Below are 20,621 nucleotides of genomic sequence, written 5' to 3'. Positions count from 1 at the left end.
CACAGAACCATCTCAAAGGAGAAGGGAAAATTCAGGGATGGAGTATCTTATGCTTCTGCATTCCACAGTCCTTTTTGGGTCAATTTGTGATAGTGTCTGCCCTCTTCCCTCTGTCCCTTTTTCCAATCTTCTGCACCTTTTCCCCTCTGCTGCACCCCCGGGAGGCCAACATCTGTTTTAGAAGTAAGTTCTTGGCCACCACGGGACTGCAATCCTTGCAGTGCTACTTCTCTTTCCATGCTGCAAGTCTGTCCTTCTACTGTTCTTTTTTTCCCTTTGCTTTTCCATTGGGTGGTCTTCTTGGTGCTGATCATGCTTGGATTTGCTTTATGATTTTGGACACTATTTTTTTCTCCCTTCCTGTACTTCATTCAGTTTTTCATCCTTCACTACGTGGTCCCCATTGTTGGGTTTGACCTACCATTCCTATTCCAAATTTTATGGAAGTGTAAATCATGTGTGGAAGGTTGCCCAACATGGTGTACATTCCACCTTTTGTGCCTTTCTGTCTTTGTACCCCTCCTTTCTGCCAAAAATAATACATCCAATACTTAACACTGTAGCCTTCCAGTTGTGGGGTGGTCATAAAGTACCTGCATGGCGATAGCCCCTTGACCATGCAGGGATTGCACTATTAGTTTCCAAGCTGGAAACTCGATGCATGTGCCTGTCCTGGCTGGGGCGTGGGGACTCTGGGCAATGGCTAATTGGCCAGGGTGGTGTTGCCTCGGCACCTGTGTGGAGCGTTCGCATTCGGAGTGGGTGGTACCAAGGCAGATGACTCGCAAATGAAGCAGCTCAAACTTTCTCCTGCTGGTGGCTGCAAGGCCCCAGCAGTTTCTTCTGAGGGAAAGAACTATTACAGTGTGGGGAGGTATGATACTGCAATGTTTCCTTCTCTGGCTGTGCTGTGGTGGGGAATGTAGGGCTGAGAGACTAGGGGAGAAATACTCCCCACAATACTTAGTTTGGTGTACAACCAGTGGGGATTCCTTTTTGGCCACAAAGCCATTTTTCTTTGTTGTTGAGGACAGGTTTAGTGAATCAGCAGCAATTCTGAAAATGAGAAGTGGTTCAGTTGTGATTAAAATGGCACCTCTGCTCAGTTGCGGACACTGTTCATCTGTCACAAGCTTCGTGATGTTCTTGTAACTATCATGCCCCCTCCCCCCGGAACAGTCTCAGTATGGTACAGGACGTCATCTTCCACTGAGACTTCCTTTTACAGACTGATGATGAGTTATGTGCCAGTTTGGAGTGACGGGGCATGCATGTTCTCCATGGTGTCCCGTGGGGACCAATACACAATAGGATTGATACTGAGGCCATGATCTTGGCCTTTGGAGGTGAGTTGCTGCATGAATAGGCTAAGATAATGATGTATCAATGAGATGTGAAACTGTATGTTTCCCCTCCCATGCAGTGGTTCAAATGCACGAGATTTCAGCACATCTTTGGAATGTAGCGCACAGCCCTATCTGTAGGGATTGTAGGCATCAGTTGCACATGAATGCTCCTTGTACTGCTGCCCCATCTGTGTCAACTCCATGGAGTGCCTTTTCCCTCCTCACCAAACTACACTGTCCTCCATTGAGAAAATAAAACTCAAGAATACAAGACTCTTGGCTGTCTTGAGTATCAGGAGACCAAGAAGAAGTGTTTCTTTGCTTGCATACTTTATGTATGATGATGATGATTCCTATGGCTACAAAGATGTCCTTTCTAGCACAGGTGCCCTTGCGTCCTCTACATAGGGCCCCTAGGGGCTATTCGTCTACACCCACTCCCCTGGTGGTTAGGGCTCCACCTTCTACTGTTTCTCACATCCCAAATTTGCGAGGCCCACCCACCGGGGACGTTGATCCCCCAACTCCCAGCTAGAGAAGCAACACCCTCCTCTGGTGTGTCTCACCGAGAAAGGACTGATTGGGAAGCTCCCCTCCCAGGATTCTGCTGATATGCAGCTGGATACCAGCCAGTGGCTGAAGGGGCCACAGGTTGCAGGTTGTAGGGCTTTGCATTCGTCCTTTGTTCCTGAAAATAGGGCAGACAAGTCCTCGTAAACATTGAAATCATTAAAGGACAGGAGGGACAAAAAGACCACCTCCAAGATGGAGGAGGATCCGCGGGTTCCCAAGCCAGTGGACCATGCATGTTCAGTCTCTGTACCCGAGATGGAGTTCATGGTGGCACCTGTAGCTCGAGATTCCCCTCCCCACCCTCCCTCCCACCGTTCTCACACACACACGCGCGCGCGCGCGCGCGCGCGCCCACACACACACACACACACACACACACACACACACACACACACACACACACACACACACACACACAAAAAAAATCTGCTTCAGAACCCAAGTACCCCCACACATTTCATTGTGGCATATGGATCTTATATGGCCATTGACCTTTCCATTTGCAGTGCTGGTCTTCTCCCCTCCACCCATTGCAGAGTCCATGATGATCTGTGTGACAGTGATCATTTTCTGATCATCCTGTCTGTCCCTCAATATAACTTGCTGGGTGTCCACCCTGATGGCTCTCAATGATGCTTACTGGGATGCCTTTGCCTGTGCTGTTGCACTTTGCTCCCCACCATGTGGATGTGTTGCTGCAGTTGTCAAAAGCATAACTGCAGCCATTTTTGTCGGGAGCAGCTTTAGTGATCCCCTATGCCTCGGGATTCGCCCCTGGCCCCCTCCCCCGCCCCTCCCACCTCAGTCCTCCATCAGAAGACAGTGTATAGATAGACTTTAGGAAATGCCATGGCCGTTAGAGATCACAGGTGGGCTCTCCAGTGCCATAAGTGACATCCATTGATGGAGCACCTTCTTGCCTCCAAGTGGCTCCCTGTCTGTGATCACCACCTAATAAAACAACAGAAACAAGAATGCTGGGAATGGTGTGTTAATACTGCCGGACCGCATATCCCTCCTTTGCAGTTTGGGCAGTGCCTCTATGGACACCAGTCCCCCACAGGTGTCTTCATGAATGATGTCGGCCACACTGACCCAGATGCTGCCACCAAACAATTTGCTCTGCATTGTGCTCAAGCCTTTGCAGCTGAGAATTATCAGGTTGCATTTCATGTCCTCAAACAGTGGGTGGAGTGAATTCATTTATCTTTCAGTACACATCACCTAGAATGTTCTGCTTAGTGAGTAGTTATTTGCCGTAGCCCTTTGCCATAACACTGCTCCAAGCCCAGTCTGCATCTACAGCCAAATGCTTGGACACCTATCTTTGGACTGCCAATGTCTCGTCTTTGTTATTTTCAGCTGTATGTGGAATGAAGGAGAGTTCCCATCTCGGTAGCTGGAAAGCGTAATTGTCCTGGTACAGAAACAGGGTAAACACCCCCTAGTGATGGAAAGTTACTACCCAATAAGTCTCACTAACATTATGTGCAAGTTACTCGAATGTATGGTGAGCTGGCAGCTGCGTTGGTACCTTGACTCTCAGGGTTCTTTTGACTCTATCCCAAGGTGATTTTCATCAAGGCTGTTCTACTGCTGACGATTTGGTCTGCATGGAGTCTGCTATCTGGTCAGCTTTTGCCTGGCATGACCAGCTTATAGATGACTTCTTTGACTTACAAAAGGCTTGTGACACCATATGGCTCCATCACGTCCTCATTACCCTACTGCAGGGCTCCTTACTGAGTGTGCTCCATTTCTAGTGGCTAGCAATGGTCTAGCTGCAGCTGTGGAGTCTACAGTGTCACCCTCTCTGTATGCAGACAATGTCTGCATTTGCTATTGCTCCTCCAGTGTGGGTGTTTCTGAATTTTGGCTGTAGGGTACCATACGGCAGGTGCAGTCCTGCTCTCTCACCCATGGATTCCGGTTCTTAGCCACCAAGACATGCATCTTGCAGTTTTGTCACCATCGTACTGCCCATCCACTACCAGATCTGTATCTTGATGACCAATTGCTTTATATGGTGGAGTTTTATTGCTTTTTGGTACTTGCTTTCAAAGCCTGGTTGTTGTTGTTGTTGTTGTTGTTAAGGTGTGAACATGCTGGTCACACCTTAATATTCTTTGCTGTCTCCATAACATCAGATGGGGTGCAGACAACTCTAGAGTTTTGCGGCTTTCCAAAGCTCTGATCCAGTCCTATCTTGATTATGGGAGTGTATCCCAGGGCTCAACATCACCTTCAGCAGTGCAGATGTTGGATGTGGTACACCATTGTGGGGTATGACTTGTGAAGGGGCCTTTGAGACCAGCCCTGTGGACAGCCTACTGGCAAAGCTGGTGTCCCTCCACTACAGATCAGGCACCAGCAACTACTGCTCAGCTATGCTATAATCATCCGCTGCCACCCCCCCCTCCCCCTCTCCTGAGCATCCAAACTAATGTGTTCTTTTTTCTGGTAGGGAGGTTCACCTCTCACAACAAATACCAGGGGCTGTGGTCATGATTGCAGTTCACATACATCGTCTGTGCTCTGAACTCCAACTTTCCCCACTGTCACCTCTTGTCAGGGAGCACCCACTTATGCCACCATTTGTGTACAATGTCCTCGGATGTGTTTCGACTTGTCATCAGAGTCTTTTGGTCCAAAGTTTTTTGTTGCCTGTTCCTGGCTGTCCTTGGTGCATTTCCAGGATCAAAAGTGGTACAGCTCTGTGGCCGATAGACGAACCGGTTTTCTTACACATGTGCAAGCAGCAGTGAATACACTCCCTGCTGAATGGATACAGTGTATTCTCTTCAGTACTGATGCCCATTGCTCGAGCCCTCAGTCATGTTTGTTCTTGCACCGGTGCTACCCTTGACACTCATTGGTTGTAAATATCAAGGATCTCCTTTTTGACCTTCGTTGGTTGGTTGTCTTCGTCTGGACCCCCATGTCACGTTGGGATGCTAGGGAACTATTATGCTGACCAGTTTGCCAAGTTGGCTACCAGAGTGCTGACTTAGGAGATAGGTGTACTGGAACTGAATCTTCATTGGACTCTATGCCTTCAATTGTTGAAGGTCTGAACACTAATTGCTGTGTCCTGGTTTCTCCAAACACACTACGAGCAATAAAGGGTCCATGACCATGTCACAGTCTTCCTTTTGTGTTTTTCACAGGGAATCTACCGTTCTCTTCACATTGGCCACACTTGCCTGACACAGGACCACATCCTATGACGTAAGGATCCACCCAGTGTTGGTGTGTTGCCTGTTTGACAGTGGCCAACACCCTACTGGACTGCCACAATTTGGCCACCTTGTGATGAAACCTTAAATTTGCTAACCTGCTGCCTCTGGCACTAGTGGATGACATAAAAGTGTGTTACCTGCTTTTAAGTTTTACTTGGGAAGTTGGGTTTCTATTCCTCTCTGTGAAGGAGGGCATACTGGCCTTGTCAGCCGCTCTGACTCTGGATCAATTGCTGCCCTTTCCAACTTTTTAATTCTTCTTATTCTTTATATCTGTCATTGGTTTACTTTCATGTTGTCGGTGTTCTCTTTCCTGAAATTTTATCAACTTGTTTGTGTTGCTAGTTTTCTTGTGGTAATGGAGAGTAAGAACATACTGGTCATATGCAGAGGGTGTCTCTCCCACCTCATACATTTCCCTGGGTTGCCCAGTTGCTTTCTGGGTGGAGCAACTCTCCCACCTGTACCCTCTTACCCACTCTCATTTCTTCTTGCTTCTGTTTTGTAGTTTTATTGATTCTTTGTTACAATCAGGTTCATCAGGATTTGTCTTCTGTGTTCTTCCTCTCTGAGGAAACTTCCCAGCTTGCCCCACATAGGATGGAGGGACTGATGACCTTTAAATTTGATCCTTTTAACACCATCAATCCAATACAGTCCCTCTCCTGCATCTTCATCAGTCTTCTCTCCTGCAGCTTCTCCCCCCCCCCCCCCCACCTGCCTCTCACCTGCAGCTTCCCCCCACCCCCCAATCTCTCCTGCAGCATCTCCCCCCATCTCTCCTGCAGCTGCTTCTTCTTCCCCCCCCCCTCTCTCCTGCAGCTTCTTCCTTTCCCCCCCTCTCTCCTGCAGCTTCTTCCTTTCCCCCCCTCTCTCCTGCAGCTTCTTCCTTTCCCCCCCTCCTCTCTCCTGTACCTTCTCCCTCTCCCCCCATCCTCTCTCCTGCACTGCACCTTCTCCCTCTCCCCCCATATTCTCTCCTGCACTGCACCTTCTCCCTTCCCCCCTCCTCTCCCTGCACGTTCTTCCTTCCCCCATCCTCTCTCCTGCACTGCACATTCTCCCTTCCCCCCTCCTCTCCCTGCACGTTCTTCCTTCCCCCATCCTCTCTCCTGCACTGCACATTCTCCCTTCCCCCATCCTCTCTCCTGCACTGCACATTCTCCCTTGCCCCCGCCCCCCATCCTCTCTCGTGCACTGCACATTCTCCCTTGCCCCCGCCCCCCATCCTCTCTCGTGCACCGCACATTCTCCCTCCCCCCCCATCCTCTCTCCTGCACTGCACCTTCTCCCTCCCCCCCCCCCCCCCCCATCCTCTCTCCTGCACCTACTCCCCCCCATCCTCTCTCCTGAACTTTCTACCCAGTCTTTTTCTTTGTGATCTACCTCCTCTCCTTTGGGCTTCAGACTCCATAATTCTATATATCCTTTCATCATTATTTGTAAAAAACACTCCTGTATCATAACCTTCTCTGCCAGTCATGATCTATTGCCCACCCTGGTGAAGGTTACTACTCAGAACAGTAGCACTGCAGCATCAGAAATATATATAGATGAGAGAGAGGTAGTCCCTTTTGGTCTATAGGTGTTTGCTGTCTTTCCAACAGTTTATACAGTATGTGGACCTACTGTCACACACAAGGTATCTTATTGTGAGTTTATAATTACACTTGCATACTTGTTTCTTCTTATATCCATTGTCTGTACTAATATTGCCCACATTTAAACCTGAGATTTATTCTCATGTATCTTCAGTTGTAATGCTTAATCACAGTCAACTTCATAATTTCAATAATCATTTTACATGAATGACTACAAAATAGTAAATGATGATTATGGGGCTAAATGTATACTGAAAGTGTGCTATCTTGACAACGAATTTCTTACTGGATGGACTCTTTTGCCACATAAATATGCTTCCAGTTCTTCAGTGGCTTAAACTGGGATGGATGTAGTTGTTTGTTGTGCTACCTGAAGGGCTGTTCTGGGCTGATAATTGTTGTTTATTGACTACATATAGTTATAGAATGCTTTCCCTACACTGACATGAAGTCAAATTTCATAGGAGGGTACACAGTGTGTTTATGTTGTAATTATTATAAATGCACCTTGTTTTCCTAATTATATTGAAGGTCAGTCATGTATCAATGCTAAGGGAGTTACAGCTGCTTAAATTTTTATCTTAAAATGCTGACTTTTATTTAAGATTTCATAAAACTCTAAATTATATTGGGTCTACGGTATATCAAATATTTATTCTGGTGCAGAAAGCTACTTCAAGCAGTTCACAAGTGATAGGTTTCTTACCCCTGTAAATAAAAGTTTTGTGTTTGTTTTCAAATAAATTGTGAAACTGTAACTGAGACTGTGAAACACTCCTGCAAATATTCATAAACTAAAGCTTTAAAGCCAAGCGGTTAAAGGCGCTACAGTCTGGAACCGCGTGACCGCTACGGTCGCAGGTTCGAATCCTGCCTCGGGCATGGATGTGTGTGATGTCCTTAGGTTAGTTAGGTTTAAGTAGTTCTAAGTTCTAGGGGACTGATGACCTTAGAAGTTAAGTCCCATAGTGCTCAGAGCCATTTGAACCATTTTTAAAGCTTTAAAAGCAATTTTTTTCCAACAGGGATGGACTAATGAAGATGAAAGGTGTTTATGAACAGAACCCAGCACTAGGTGATCCTATGTCGATAGAAGGTCAACTGAATGAAAGTGGTCACAAGCTGGATAAGCTGCGTCAGGAACTTCAGAAATACCAGATGTATCTGGAAGAAGCAAACAAGCCAGCAGTTAGCCCATCTGCACCTAGCAGAAGAAGTAAAAGTCATTACAATGGAGCACACTTACAGCAGAATCACAGGTACATGAAATTTATAGAAAACTAAAATAATTTTTTGCCATAAGTCAGAAATATGTGCATTATAAATTCATTTCAATGGTAGCTGTTATTTTATGCATTGCTATTGTACTTATTAAGTCAAAGTTTTACCAATGTTGGTATTCTATTTATTATGGTTCTTTCAACCACTACAGCATATATGTCACTATATTGGTTTAGACTTTAAACTTTCCTCCTTCCTCAAGAAATTCTTTCAGTACTCCTTTTTCAATGTGATAGGGTTCCACTTGAATGATCTCTTCTACAGGTGTAGAGCAGTTGTTAAATAGTTGCTTGTAACAAAATTAGTGATGTGCAGTAGCATGTGATTGGAAGGAATATTGCTTCTTACCCAGCCTATATTTGAACAAACTTGGGAACTGCTGTTTATCTATTAACACAAATGCCAATATAATGCTAAAGTTTGAATAAGCAGGGTTTCTGGAAATAATTCTACATAGTATCGACATTGGATAAGTAAATTCATTACATGTTAGAAAAAATGAGAAATCATAAAATTCTAACAGTTTCTGTCATTGCAGTTATCAAAAAATGCATCATGTACCTCCAAGTCACCTGTTTCAAATGTGAAGTGAAGCAATGTCTTTTATTTTCTGTGTTTCATAGTCAACTGTTCAAAATAGATAACTATATTTCCAAAATAAACATGTTAAATGCTATATTCAGTATCATTATTATTAAGTGTTTATTGTATTATTATGCCTCTTTAAACTGGGCTTTGAATGTGGGTTCACCAAATATTTTATTGCTCTTAGCTGAAGTTAATATTTTCAATGTTACATGTTACTATTTGTGAATGTGGTTGATAAACAATATTAATTTCATGAGACATTTCTCTGGCATGTGTCCCTGTCTGATGGCTTCAATAATGGTAGCACAGTATAACAAAAATAAGATTTTGTTGCATTTGTGTGTGTGCAATTTATGGAATTTTGTATAGCTTCATAGCAGTATAAAGTGATCAAGGCCATGTAGGAATAAAATGCTTGTGGTTGTGTAATTCTGTATTTTGTTTAATGAATTATCTCTTCCTTGAAAGCTGGTACAGTACTGTCCTTATGTAAATGAAAATTTGTGAATTTCTAGTTTTGGATTGTTTTTATATGCTTGTGTATCTGAGAGCCTAATTCAGATATCAATTATGTTTCCTTTTGTTTTGAAAATGAGAAAGGGGTTATTGTAAACAGTTTCTGGCCTCAGGGTTGTTTGTTATTCAATTTTCTGATACAAAGAACATGTTTATGGATATTGGTATATGTCCATAATTACACTGATTAATAATTCAGAGACTGAAAGTCCAATCCGTTTGTTACCAGCAAATACACACTACAGAGAATTTCAAGCAGTTCTTGTGGGTGAATTCTTTGAATATGGGTGTGGATGATACACAACTAGATTCACAGGTATTAGTGAAAATGGTTGGAGAGTCAATTATTTCTTTAGAAAGTCATTTCCATTTCTAGCTTTTGGTTATGTATGGTAAAAAATCATTGTTTACTTGTGCTGCCTTCTTTTTGACATTCTGAAATAAACATACAGTTAAAGTAACATATATGTGTGTGCAGGAAACTTGGAACATGTATTCTCTTCTGACAATTTACCACATTCATTGCACGATCTCTCAGCGAAGGATGACACGTGTAACTTACTGTTGAAAGTCAGCCTCATACTATTTCCAGACCCTACAGTTTCCTATTTGTTCAATGGTAAAAAATTCATGTTTGCCTTGTATCTAAAAAGCCATTTAAAATACACAGCCATAGATGTTAGCTGGGGAGAGATTTTTCTGGTAGATTTGTTTACTACTGACCCATCAATAATTTTTAGATATTTTGAATCATTTGTAACCAACTTTTTCATCAAAACTGTTAGTGTTAACATTTTTATGTTTATGTGCCAGCTTTCATTATTCTGTTAGATGGCTGGGTACATAATTTTAAGTTAACTTTGTGGCTTTTCATCGGTTATGACAGAATTTTGAAAGGCTGCATATAAAGCTGTATAAATATTCATTTTATAAACTGAAATGCCTTTTTCTTGCTGCAATCTATATTTCTTCATGTTGTTCAGTATACATTGAAAGTGTACATATGGGGTTTGAATCTTACCTGCTAGTTGGCATGTTCTTCACTGTGAACACTTATGTTTGAAGTCATATTTTGTATGTGATTATATGAGTCCAGTGGACTTAGTATTGCACTGAAGATGATCACACTGCGATTAAATCAACTGTTTCAAACTTGTACAACCATTGCTGGAATTTCCCTTGTTTGCATTGAAAGGAAGACAAGATTTTATATGTGTACAAGATACAGGCATTTTGGTTAATAACATATTGTGATTCATATGATAAGGTTTTAAATTAGTGGCCAGTTTACCTCAGGAAGACAATTGATGTCAGAAAAATATAATGAACAAATTTCATTGTTGTGTAACCTTAGTGTACTGTAACAGAAGTGTTGGCAGTATGGAGGTACTGGTCAGCTTGCTTTCAAAGGGCTTCAGTGCTTGTTAAAAGTGTCATGTCTGCTGTAATGGGATGTAAGACAACTACAAGAAGCCAGCAGAGTAAAGATCATGGTGTGCTCTCTTTACCAAAGTTTATCTGATGTAGTTTGTATGTGTGGGTGTGAGATGTCATTTGAAAGAACCACTTTCTTGCTCTTTGCTATTGTAAAATTATATGATGCAATTGGTCCAGTTACAGTGACACATACAAAGCTGAGATGTCAATTGATATGGAAACCTGCTTGTATGTATGAAATAATTTAAATGTTTTTTTTCTGATAGGTGGTTATCTTAGAGAAAAGAGCTACAGGAATAGCACGTTCCCTTGTGTTGAATGTTCTTCCACGATAGCATGTATTTAAATCAGAGGTGGTGACACATACCAAGAGAAATAATAAATTGCACATCCTGAGATTCATGGATGACAAGCTCTTCTGTGGCACAGTTAGTCTGATTTGACATTTATTGTTGCCTAAGTTTGTGAGGACTTATTATGGACACACTTCTGCCAGTCAAACAAATTGTTATGATATACAGTTGTATTTCTGAGGAAAATTTGATAAATTTTTATTTTGGTCATCTCAGTTGCTTGAATATATAATTTCTTGCTACAGTGGTTACTGGTTTTGGGCTGACTCACCCATTCTTAAACCACACATCTTGTTATCAACCGTAAGTAATTACACTATCTACTGTTTCACAGATACGTGGGCTGCCATATCAGTGATCATATTTGTTGCTCACAGTTTGACATTCTTGTATGAAGCAGTTCATGCCTTTTGTGTAACTAATAATGTGGTTTGAGAAAGGACAATTCAGTCCAAAACCAGTAACAGCTGTCAGAAATAGTATATTCTTGCAACTGAGATGGAAAATATAAAAATTTGTGAAATTTTCCTCCATATTGTACACTTGTGGCCCTACCATTCTGAAGCAGCAAATCAGCAAACAATATTTCAATCCATAGTTTCATTTTATTAGAGATGAAGTTCAGTTGATCCATGCGACTGAAATAATTCATCATACCTTGTTAAGACAGTTTCAGATTTAAGGATGCATCTCGTCTTCTTATTTTTCTTCTTCTTCTTCTTCTTCTGGCCATGTTCAAAGTGATACAACAGGCTAAAGCCACAGCACTTCCTACTATTTGTTCTTTCCTTTAAACACTTTTTGCAGAGGATTTGATCAGCAATAAAGAGTATGCATGTTAAAGAAAGCACAACATTCCATGATTTGTCCAGGTTGAAACTGCTACCCTTGTTAATTAAATTCTCCAGCAAAAGAATTTCAGCTGCATCTTTCACCTAGACAAATCTTGGAATTCAGCACTTTCTGTAATGTACACACTCTTTGCCACCAGTCAGCTTCTCTGGCACTTTCATATCTGTGGTTTATTTGAATGACGGAATGAATACTGTGGCAAGTACTATAGCTTCAGTCTGTTGACTCACTCTGAAGATGGCTGAAATGTGTACGTCTGCATTATTATTATTAGTATTTTGATAATAATAATGATGATATTATTATTATTATTATTATTATTATTATTATTATTAAATTTAATGCATGAGTTGAATTATCAATGAAAGTTGATGGAATTTTCATATTGTGAACAAATAATGTTCAGAGGTATAACCAATACAGCAAAAGTGTACACAGAAAGGATTTTAAGCTGTTAACCACAAAGTTGTTAAATTCTATAAATTACACAGGCTACAAAAGGAATCTGGGTCCCCCAAGTCTTGTTTCATTTTAGTAACAACAAAAGAAACACAGATATGAGGGGATACTGGGTAATAGTTCCAAAACTATGACAACCTATTTGATGCTTCTGTGGTTCTCAGGACAAAAATACTGTCATATTTAAAAGCTTATGATTAGCATCACATAATATGACTGATTTATTGGAAAACTGATGACTCTCATGCTTTCGCACTGTCAGGATTGCAGAGTCCAGAATTTTCCTCTAGTGGTGTTAAATTTAATCTGTCCAGTATGATTTGCTGTTTAAGAGAATGTGCTATGTACTACATATTTGTGTATACTAACACAGAACATTTCAAGCAACGGATAATCTCGTATAACTCTGGCTATGAACTTTTCAGCAGCATCAGTTAACATGCTGAAATATGTGTAAGCTGCTTTGCATGTAAGCATTTCTTATAATCTCACAAACTGCATCATAAATAATGCTTGTTCATTGTTTAATTGAAGCTTAATGGGGTTTTCCTTTCTAAGGAAGCCTTTATCTTTTGTTAAAATATTTATTCCTTTTTCAGTCATATAAACATCGTGCTTATTATATTTATGATTTCTGGTATGCCAATGTTTTTGTAGTAAAAATGTTAATTAGACTTTGCAGTATACGTGATAATGCTGTTAACAGTGATAGAAAGTGAAAAAGCTTTGTTATAGTGGAATTATGTGTAGGGACTTGTGTTAATGAATATAACTTGCATAAGTTTACTTCTTCATGGATATGTATAAATAGTTCATATTTTTCACCACATAGATATCCGTAACATATTTCCTGTTGTTATATTCTTGCTGCATTTTTAGTCCGAGTTACTTAATAAGTTTCTTAATGCTCCCCGAAACTACAATATCCGTGCAGGTCAGATTTTGGAGTCTCTACTATTTCTACATGAAACGGTTAATGTTAGTGATAGCTGCAATGCGTAATAGTCTTCATATGAAACTGATGAAGTTGGCATGTCCTATACGCAGAAATAGTGGCGGCTCAGGGGGAGAAGAGGATTCTCTGAGTCGGTCAGCATCCGACTCAAGTGTTTCCAACCCTACTCTAAACCACAAACACTCAGCTCCTGGAACGCCACTGCCATCCCATGGGTGCGTGACTTGGTCTTTTTAAAATTTGAAGTAAAGCCTTATTGTTTAGTTGCATAAAGTACTCCTCTAGTATTACACAATGGCATGCTATTACTACAAAATACTTGACCACACACATCTACAGTGTGTGGAGTTCTTTTCCTTTGAGGAGTACACAGCATTTATTATGTATGTGAATGCTGTTGTTTTCATAGTTTATCAAATTTGTAGTGAGATATAATTTTGTTTTGGGGTGCAATAACTAAAACATAATTGTTTGGGCCACAGATTTTGTTGTTTTAATTGTGCACTTACATTAACAAAATACATGTAAGTTCTAGTTTTACTGATGTAGTAAAATCAAAGTAGCAAAAGTGAAAATATCAAATGTGAATAATAGCAGGCACAAAAGCTGTACTCAGCGATGTGAGAATTGAGATCTTTGTAGTATGCCTTACACATACTTATAACAGTAATGCTCTGTTAGAACCACAGAGTCATTGTTTGAAAATGTCAGTTGGAGAGAAGAAATGTGCAATGTTGGAGGTGGGTGAGTAGAGGGTGGGGGGAGCAGTGGGGGGGGTGGGGGGTGGGGGGGGTTGCAGGAGGAGAGCACAGGCTAAAGCTATATGGCAACAGTAAAACTTCTGGGGACAGCCCTCCTTCCCCCTTACTTCCAACAACTGAGCACTTAACACATGGAACATGACAAAGGTATTTGCTGTTAGTGCTGGTAAGAAATTACTAATGTTACATTTTGTAGATGAAAGTTAATGGGAATTTTATGGAGGGATCAAAGAAGATATACTAAAGGCATACAAGGATTGCAGAGAGAGAGAGAGAGCTGGAAAAATGAGAAAGTTTAAATAACTTCACGCATAAATTAGGCAGAAATATGAAGAAGAGAAGATGAGAGATGGAGGGGAATGAAAAGAGGAGCAGATTACATAATAATGGAGTGGTAGAACAGTAAATATGTAGGGGGTTGCACCTATGAAGGGTGTGAGGTGTCAGAGATTTGTAATACAGAGCCTAGATGAAAGTTAGAAGTTGAGGGTGGAGGTGGATGGGGGGAGAAACACTGGGGGATCAGTGAGTTGAGTTAAAGTGAGGAGCATCACTTTATAGGGCAGGATCATGTGTAGTGGAAAAGACACACACTAAAGGAGGTTGTATTATAAAATAAGGGTAATGTAGTGGGGTAATGTACATGCCTTTATGATCAGAAGTACTTCATATCACCACAGACTGAAGTTATTACAAATCATACTCGATTTACAATACATACTTTTACATTTTCTTGACGTCAGTAATCCCTTAGAACCCCTCCTTTTTTCTTATGATCATTATCAAATTATCACACTTGTATTTCTTCAGAAATTTTGTTCTCTTTTGATACTTCTTAAGTTGTTATTTTAGTATTTTATTTCTGTGGCAGTTACTCACATTACTGTTATTCTTCCAGCTGACTCTAAATCTTGGCTCAGATCCCTCCCTTCTCATTTCCATCCCAATCTCTTGTGATTTCTATAATTTATGATGGTCACAATCATTTTGTTGCTGTTATTTTTATCACTGGTGTAATTGTTTGTGGAATTTTGAGCTTTACTATCATAGTATAACATTTCAAAGTTTTACTCCTGATGTGGCCAATTATTTTTACTAATCTTCTATTTTCTGATCTACGACGAGTGGGGACACAGTGGTTACAGACACTGGACTCAAGATAGATAGGGCTAAAATCCCTCTCTGTCCATGCAGCTATAAGTAGTTGTGATTTCCCTAAATAATTTAAGGTGATACATGACCTCACATATCTCTTATTATGCTGGTATTCCAAAATTTCCTTTGTTCTCAGACTTCTGCCATTCCATTTACTGCTACTAGTTGATGTGCTGATCCAACAGTTCAGGGTAGCCTTTCCTTTACTAACTTGCATTATCTTGCTTCATCCTCTTTAATTCAGAAGGAAAGAGCAAAGAGATTTGAAAAGTCTCAGTGGTGTATACTGATGTACCATGACCATGTAATGAGTATGGCTTTTGGTCTTTTTTCTTATTCATATTTGAAAGTTTCATATTGTTTACTTAACTATATGTTGAATTTTACTGTTATTATGTAAATTTTGTTGAGTTGCTGACCTTAGAAACTGCTTACCTTTCCCAGTTTCATTATTGCAATTTTTTTTACTGTTGTTTCTGGTGGTGGTGGTGGTCGTGGTGGTGGTGGTGGTGCATGCTGTTATAGTGGCAGTGTATGGTGTCAATAGAGTCACTAGGTAATCTTTTAATACTGCTGATGATGTGTGTTGGGTATTTAAGTAGTGCTGGGAACAAACAAGTTTAAAATAAACAAATCAAAATAATTTGCAGAAATTTTACCTTTTTTATGAAATTACGTGGAGTCACAAAATTTGCACCAATCTTGTCACAGAATATTGCAGATACTAAGTCGAAGGATCGTTTAAGCTGTGATCTTGATCTGATTGATAGCAGGATCCTTTACTTAACAGTTATCAGTCCAGCACACAGTTTTACTGTACCAAGAAGTTTGAAATCAGGGTGAAAATTCATTCTAGAAACAGTCACTCAGGCCATAACTAAAACTGTTCTCTGCAGTATCCTTTCGTCTAAGAGTGCTAGTCCTGCCAGGTGTGGAGGAGAACTTCTGTGAAGTTTGGAAGTTAGGAGAAAAGTAAAGGAGTGAGGGCAGGTCATCAGTCATTTATGGACAGCCAGTCAGTAGATCAATTACCTAAAAAAGGCAAATGTAGTGGGCTCACATCCTGGTGGCCTGACACAAGTTGTAATGCTTTGTGAAGTTTCAGTTGTCATGCTGTTTTAAACACCACAAAAAGTGTGTTCAGTGGACTAATTGTGGACATTTAGATAGAGCCAAAGAGGAACAATAATACTGGTGACTAAAACTGTTGAAACCATGAGACTGTTACAAAATATTAGAGGGTGTAAAATGTGTGACAGTGTTTAAAAGGATTAATCACCTAGTCACAAGCTGCTACCACAGTTCTAAAATCATGCATGTTAGTGAAGAATTTGTTAATATCTTGCACTGTGCATGTTCAACAATCAGTTTGGAACATAGGTTATGGATAATCTTTTAAAGCAGCAGAAATGGTTAAATACTTACTCCGAACATCATAATTGCTGCATCTTCTTTACTGTCATTTCAGCACTGAGATGTATTGAAATACAGTACGTAATGTTAGGATGACGATATCCTCTGTAAGTTTTGGGGAAGTAATTCTAATAACTTACAGAATTTGTGAACAGATCACCTGTAATGAAAGGATCATCTTCAGTTCCTTGCCACAACCATCTATTCTGCATGAAGTAGTTATGCAGTTTGCCTCTTCTCCATATCCACAGATTACATTACTATTATTGCAGTTTTCTACCTTTTTTTTCATGTTTCGTCTTGTGTTCTTGGGTGTATTATCAGATACAATTGTACATTACTGTTGTCGTTTTGCTAGTATCATCCCACTGTTTAGAGGCACAACCTCATTGTCATGTATGGCATTCATTTCTATTTGATGGATAATTAACATTGTTTATCTTTACTTTTTAAATTGTTTATTAAACATACTTAATGGTTTCGGCAGTTAATTATATTTTTCCCCACACTGCTACAATTATCATTGGCCATTTGCATGTAGTAACAGAATCTATGTGAGTAAATTCTGTGCTGTGAAACTGAGCAGCCTGATATGGTTGTTAAGACACAGGACACATATTTGACAGAAGCAGAGTTCAGGTATCTATTAGGTCATCCTGATTTATTATGGTTTCTTTAAATTACTTCAGGCACATACCACTAGACTTTCTTCAGACAGCCTTCAACAAATTTCCTTTCAAATCCTTGCTCAGCTGAGTTAGCACTCCATGTTTATAATGAACAGACTGTCAGTAAAAGACTGAACTCTTAATTTTCCTTTTTCATCTGTAACAATAAAATTTACTGTACTAGTAGCTACTTTGGAAGGTTGACTTTTTTCGTCTTCAATTGATTGAGAGTAAGTATCCAGCCTGGCAGATGTTTGGAGCTGCCTTTGTGTGTGTGTGTGTGTGTGTGTGTGTGTGTGTGTGTGTGTGTGTGTGTGTGTGTGTTTTATGCTTTACCAGTTCAGCTTTATAGCAGATCTTAGCTTGCAACTGTAGCTCATTCTTACTCTGCCTCATTTAAGGCTTTTTTCAGATTTTTGCTTTATCCGTACAGTATCAGTAAGTTTCTATGCCTGTGTACATTATTCTGTAGTGAGTAATGTTTAGTGTGCAGGACTGTTGTAAAAAACTCTTTCTGTGTTGTATAGTGCAGCATTATTCAACTTGCATGTAATTCTAAACAATCATTGTGGAAGACAGCTCTCTTTTCGGTCATTGAGGTTTCATCAACATACAGTGGTGGAAGTTTAGCATTCAGAACATTGAAAAATATAGCTTTTTGTTCCATGAGGTGCTCCATTTAAGTAGTAACACTGAAGATTCTCTATTCCCTTAGAACTGTAAATAGCTTAACTTCTGACTTATGGCATTATTCGTCATTGTTTAACCAACATTTAGCTCCTCAAACAGCCCTGAGTCTGGACTTGGGACCTCTCACACGAGTTTGCCTGACTCTGACAATGAGCACGGAGATAACGATCCTGCCCCTGGGGATTACTGTGATGGAGACTTGCTGCCTGCTCTGGGAGTATGTAGAGCTCTTTATCCTTTTGAAGGTTTGTATTATCTCTTCAGTCAATGTTAATATTGTAGTGTAGGTTAAAAATCTATATTTGTAGAAAGAAGAGATGTGTTACTGCTAAAAGAGCATTGTTCACAAAATAACATTGAAACTATTTTAAGAACCCCCTTTGCTGCTTGAAGTAATGTGTAGCCTAGCATTTGAAATGAATAACTGTGCACTAGCAGCAGCATCTAGTGACAAACTTAAATTGAAGTAGGTCATATGATGTCACAACGATAGCCATTTGTGTCATTATTTTCTTGAGACTGAGGCTACTTTTCATTGTTATGTCTGTTTCAAATGCATTGGGAGTTTTGTTAAAGTTTTAAGAAACAAGCTTTTTATGTGGATCAGTATGACAAAAACACGTAAAGACTTGGAAGAAGCTGTTCAATACCAAGCTATCATGGTAAATGAGAAATTCTGAAGCCTACTAGGAGGCCAATGCCAGCAAAACATTTTTCAGTCATGACACCATACTGGTTGTGACTGGGATAAATTCGTTGTGCAGTTGACAAAGAAAATATTTGGAAGTCAGGTGCAGCATGGGAACCACAGAAATTTTATTGTCTGCTTGATTTTTATTAGTGCTGGGGTGACAGTTGATCTAAGATCAAAGTTTGTTTGTCATTGTGCATACGATTATGCAACTATTACTCATTCATTATTTTTTTTATCAAAGAAAACATTGTTATTAACGAATATATTTGAAAACAATCAAATCATTATTTTCAGCAGTTCAATTACAGCTCTAGGCATCATTTTAAATAAGTTTATCTATTGTTTAAGCCACATTAATGGCATAATATGGCTATCTAAATGTTTTGTAATTCACGACATTGCTGCCATTGTCACTTGCTTTGCAGTGTTATTCTGTATCATGTAACATATTTTCAAACTTATTTCTCACTCTATGAGCATAAATTTCTAACATCTTTCAAAGGAATGACTGTAGATCCATTTGAAACAAAAAAACTATTAGAAGTTGTACTTCGGCAAAATAAAAATGTAACTTTTGCGTAAGTGTTGAGTTGCCCCAGAATATTATTCCGTATGACATCAGAGAGTGGAAGTATGCAAAGTATGTTAGCTTACTAATTTCTACATCCTCAAAATTGGCAATTATTCTGATTGCAAAAGTTACTGAACCTAGTCGCTTTAGGAGATCCAAAATATGAATTTTCTAATTAAGATTCTCATCTGTACGTACACCCAAAAACTTAGTATGCTCTACCCTGGCTACTGACTTTTTTTGATGCGTTATGTTTATTGAAGGAATTATACTTTTTGTAGCAGAAAATTGGATGTACTGTGTTTTTTCAAAGTTCAGAGCAAGCCCATTCGCAGAAAACCAATTAATAACTTTTCCAAAGACCTTATTTGTATCATTTTCTATCGGACTTTCTTTTACTGGACTAATAATTATGCTTGTATCATCAGCAACCAGTGTCAGTTCAGCATCTTGTTTCACATAAGAAGGGAGATCATTCACATATATCAAGAACAAGAGGGGGACCCATGATCGAACCTTGTGGAACAGCTAATGTAATTTCACCCCAGTTAGATGAAGTGGGAATCTCCATTGAATCACTTGAAGCATATAAAGAGACTTTGTGCTTCCTGTTCTGTAGATATGATTTAAGAATCTATTATGTGGACAGTGAAATGGTATATTGCTGTCTCAGTGGAACAGCATTTCTGAAATCCGAACTGTGATTTACTAAGTATCCCATTACTGTTGAGATGGCTAACCACTCTTGAGTACATTACTTTCTCAAAGATTTTTGAAAATGCTTTAAGCAAGGATACTGGCCGGTAATTATTGACATTTGTGGTTTCCCCCTTTTTGTAGAGAGGCCTGACAATGGCATATTTTAACCTGTCTGGAAAAAATCCTGAGTCAGTGATGCATTACATATGTGACTCAAAACATCAGCTGTAATTGCTCCACATTGTTTTAATAACTTGTTAGAGATGTCATCTACTCCAACAGAACATTTATTTTTCAAAGATTTAATAATTTTCCTTGTTTCATGAGAGATTGTTAGATGAAACTTCATCTGACAAAAATTTTTCAAAAATTTTTCTTTTGAACTATTCTCACCAATTTTTTCTCCTACACTTAAAAAGTGATTGCTAAATACATTGGCTACCTGTGTACTGTGGGTTAAGATGGTCTCGTTCTCTTTAACAGTAATACTACCTACCCCAGTGGTTACTTTTTCTGTCTCCCTTCTAACAACATTCCATAGTGGTTTGATTTCATTGCTGGAGTTGTTAATTTCTTCTCTAACATACATATTTCTTGATTTCCTTACAACTTTTCTCAGTATGTTACAATAATTTTATAGTGTAAAATTACTTCTGGATCTTTACTGGTTCTTGCTGCCTCATACAGTTTTCTTCTTCTTTCTGAAGACACTTTAATACTTGTAGTAATCCAAGGTTTCTTTGAAAAGGTTGTGGTGTTACATTTAGTAA

At 39.7% G+C, this 20,621-nt stretch overlaps 1 protein-coding gene across 6 annotated transcripts in view; it reads left to right on the top strand.

Moving 5' to 3' along the window:
- Window positions 1-20,621, top strand: part of LOC126469805 (formin-binding protein 1-like) — a 364,658-nt gene that overhangs the window by 326,376 nt on the left and 17,661 nt on the right. For 3 of the 6 annotated variants that reach the window (XM_050097065.1, XM_050097063.1, XM_050097069.1), the window contains 3 exons: window positions 7,785-8,018; window positions 13,293-13,415; window positions 17,975-18,132. In XM_050097065.1, the coding sequence (XP_049953022.1) occupies window positions 7,785-8,018; window positions 13,293-13,415; window positions 17,975-18,132 (515 nt within the window). The remainder of the gene's footprint in view (window positions 1-7,784; window positions 8,019-13,292; window positions 13,416-17,974; window positions 18,133-20,621) is intronic. The other 3 variants (XM_050097064.1, XM_050097066.1, XM_050097068.1) reach the window with 3 other exon arrangements.

The sequence above is a fragment of the Schistocerca serialis genome, chromosome 3 (assembly GCF_023864345.2).
Source record: "Schistocerca serialis cubense isolate TAMUIC-IGC-003099 chromosome 3, iqSchSeri2.2, whole genome shotgun sequence".
Taxonomy (NCBI): Eukaryota; Metazoa; Arthropoda; class Insecta; order Orthoptera; family Acrididae; genus Schistocerca; species Schistocerca serialis.
This window is presented reverse-complemented; position numbering and strand designations above follow the sequence as displayed.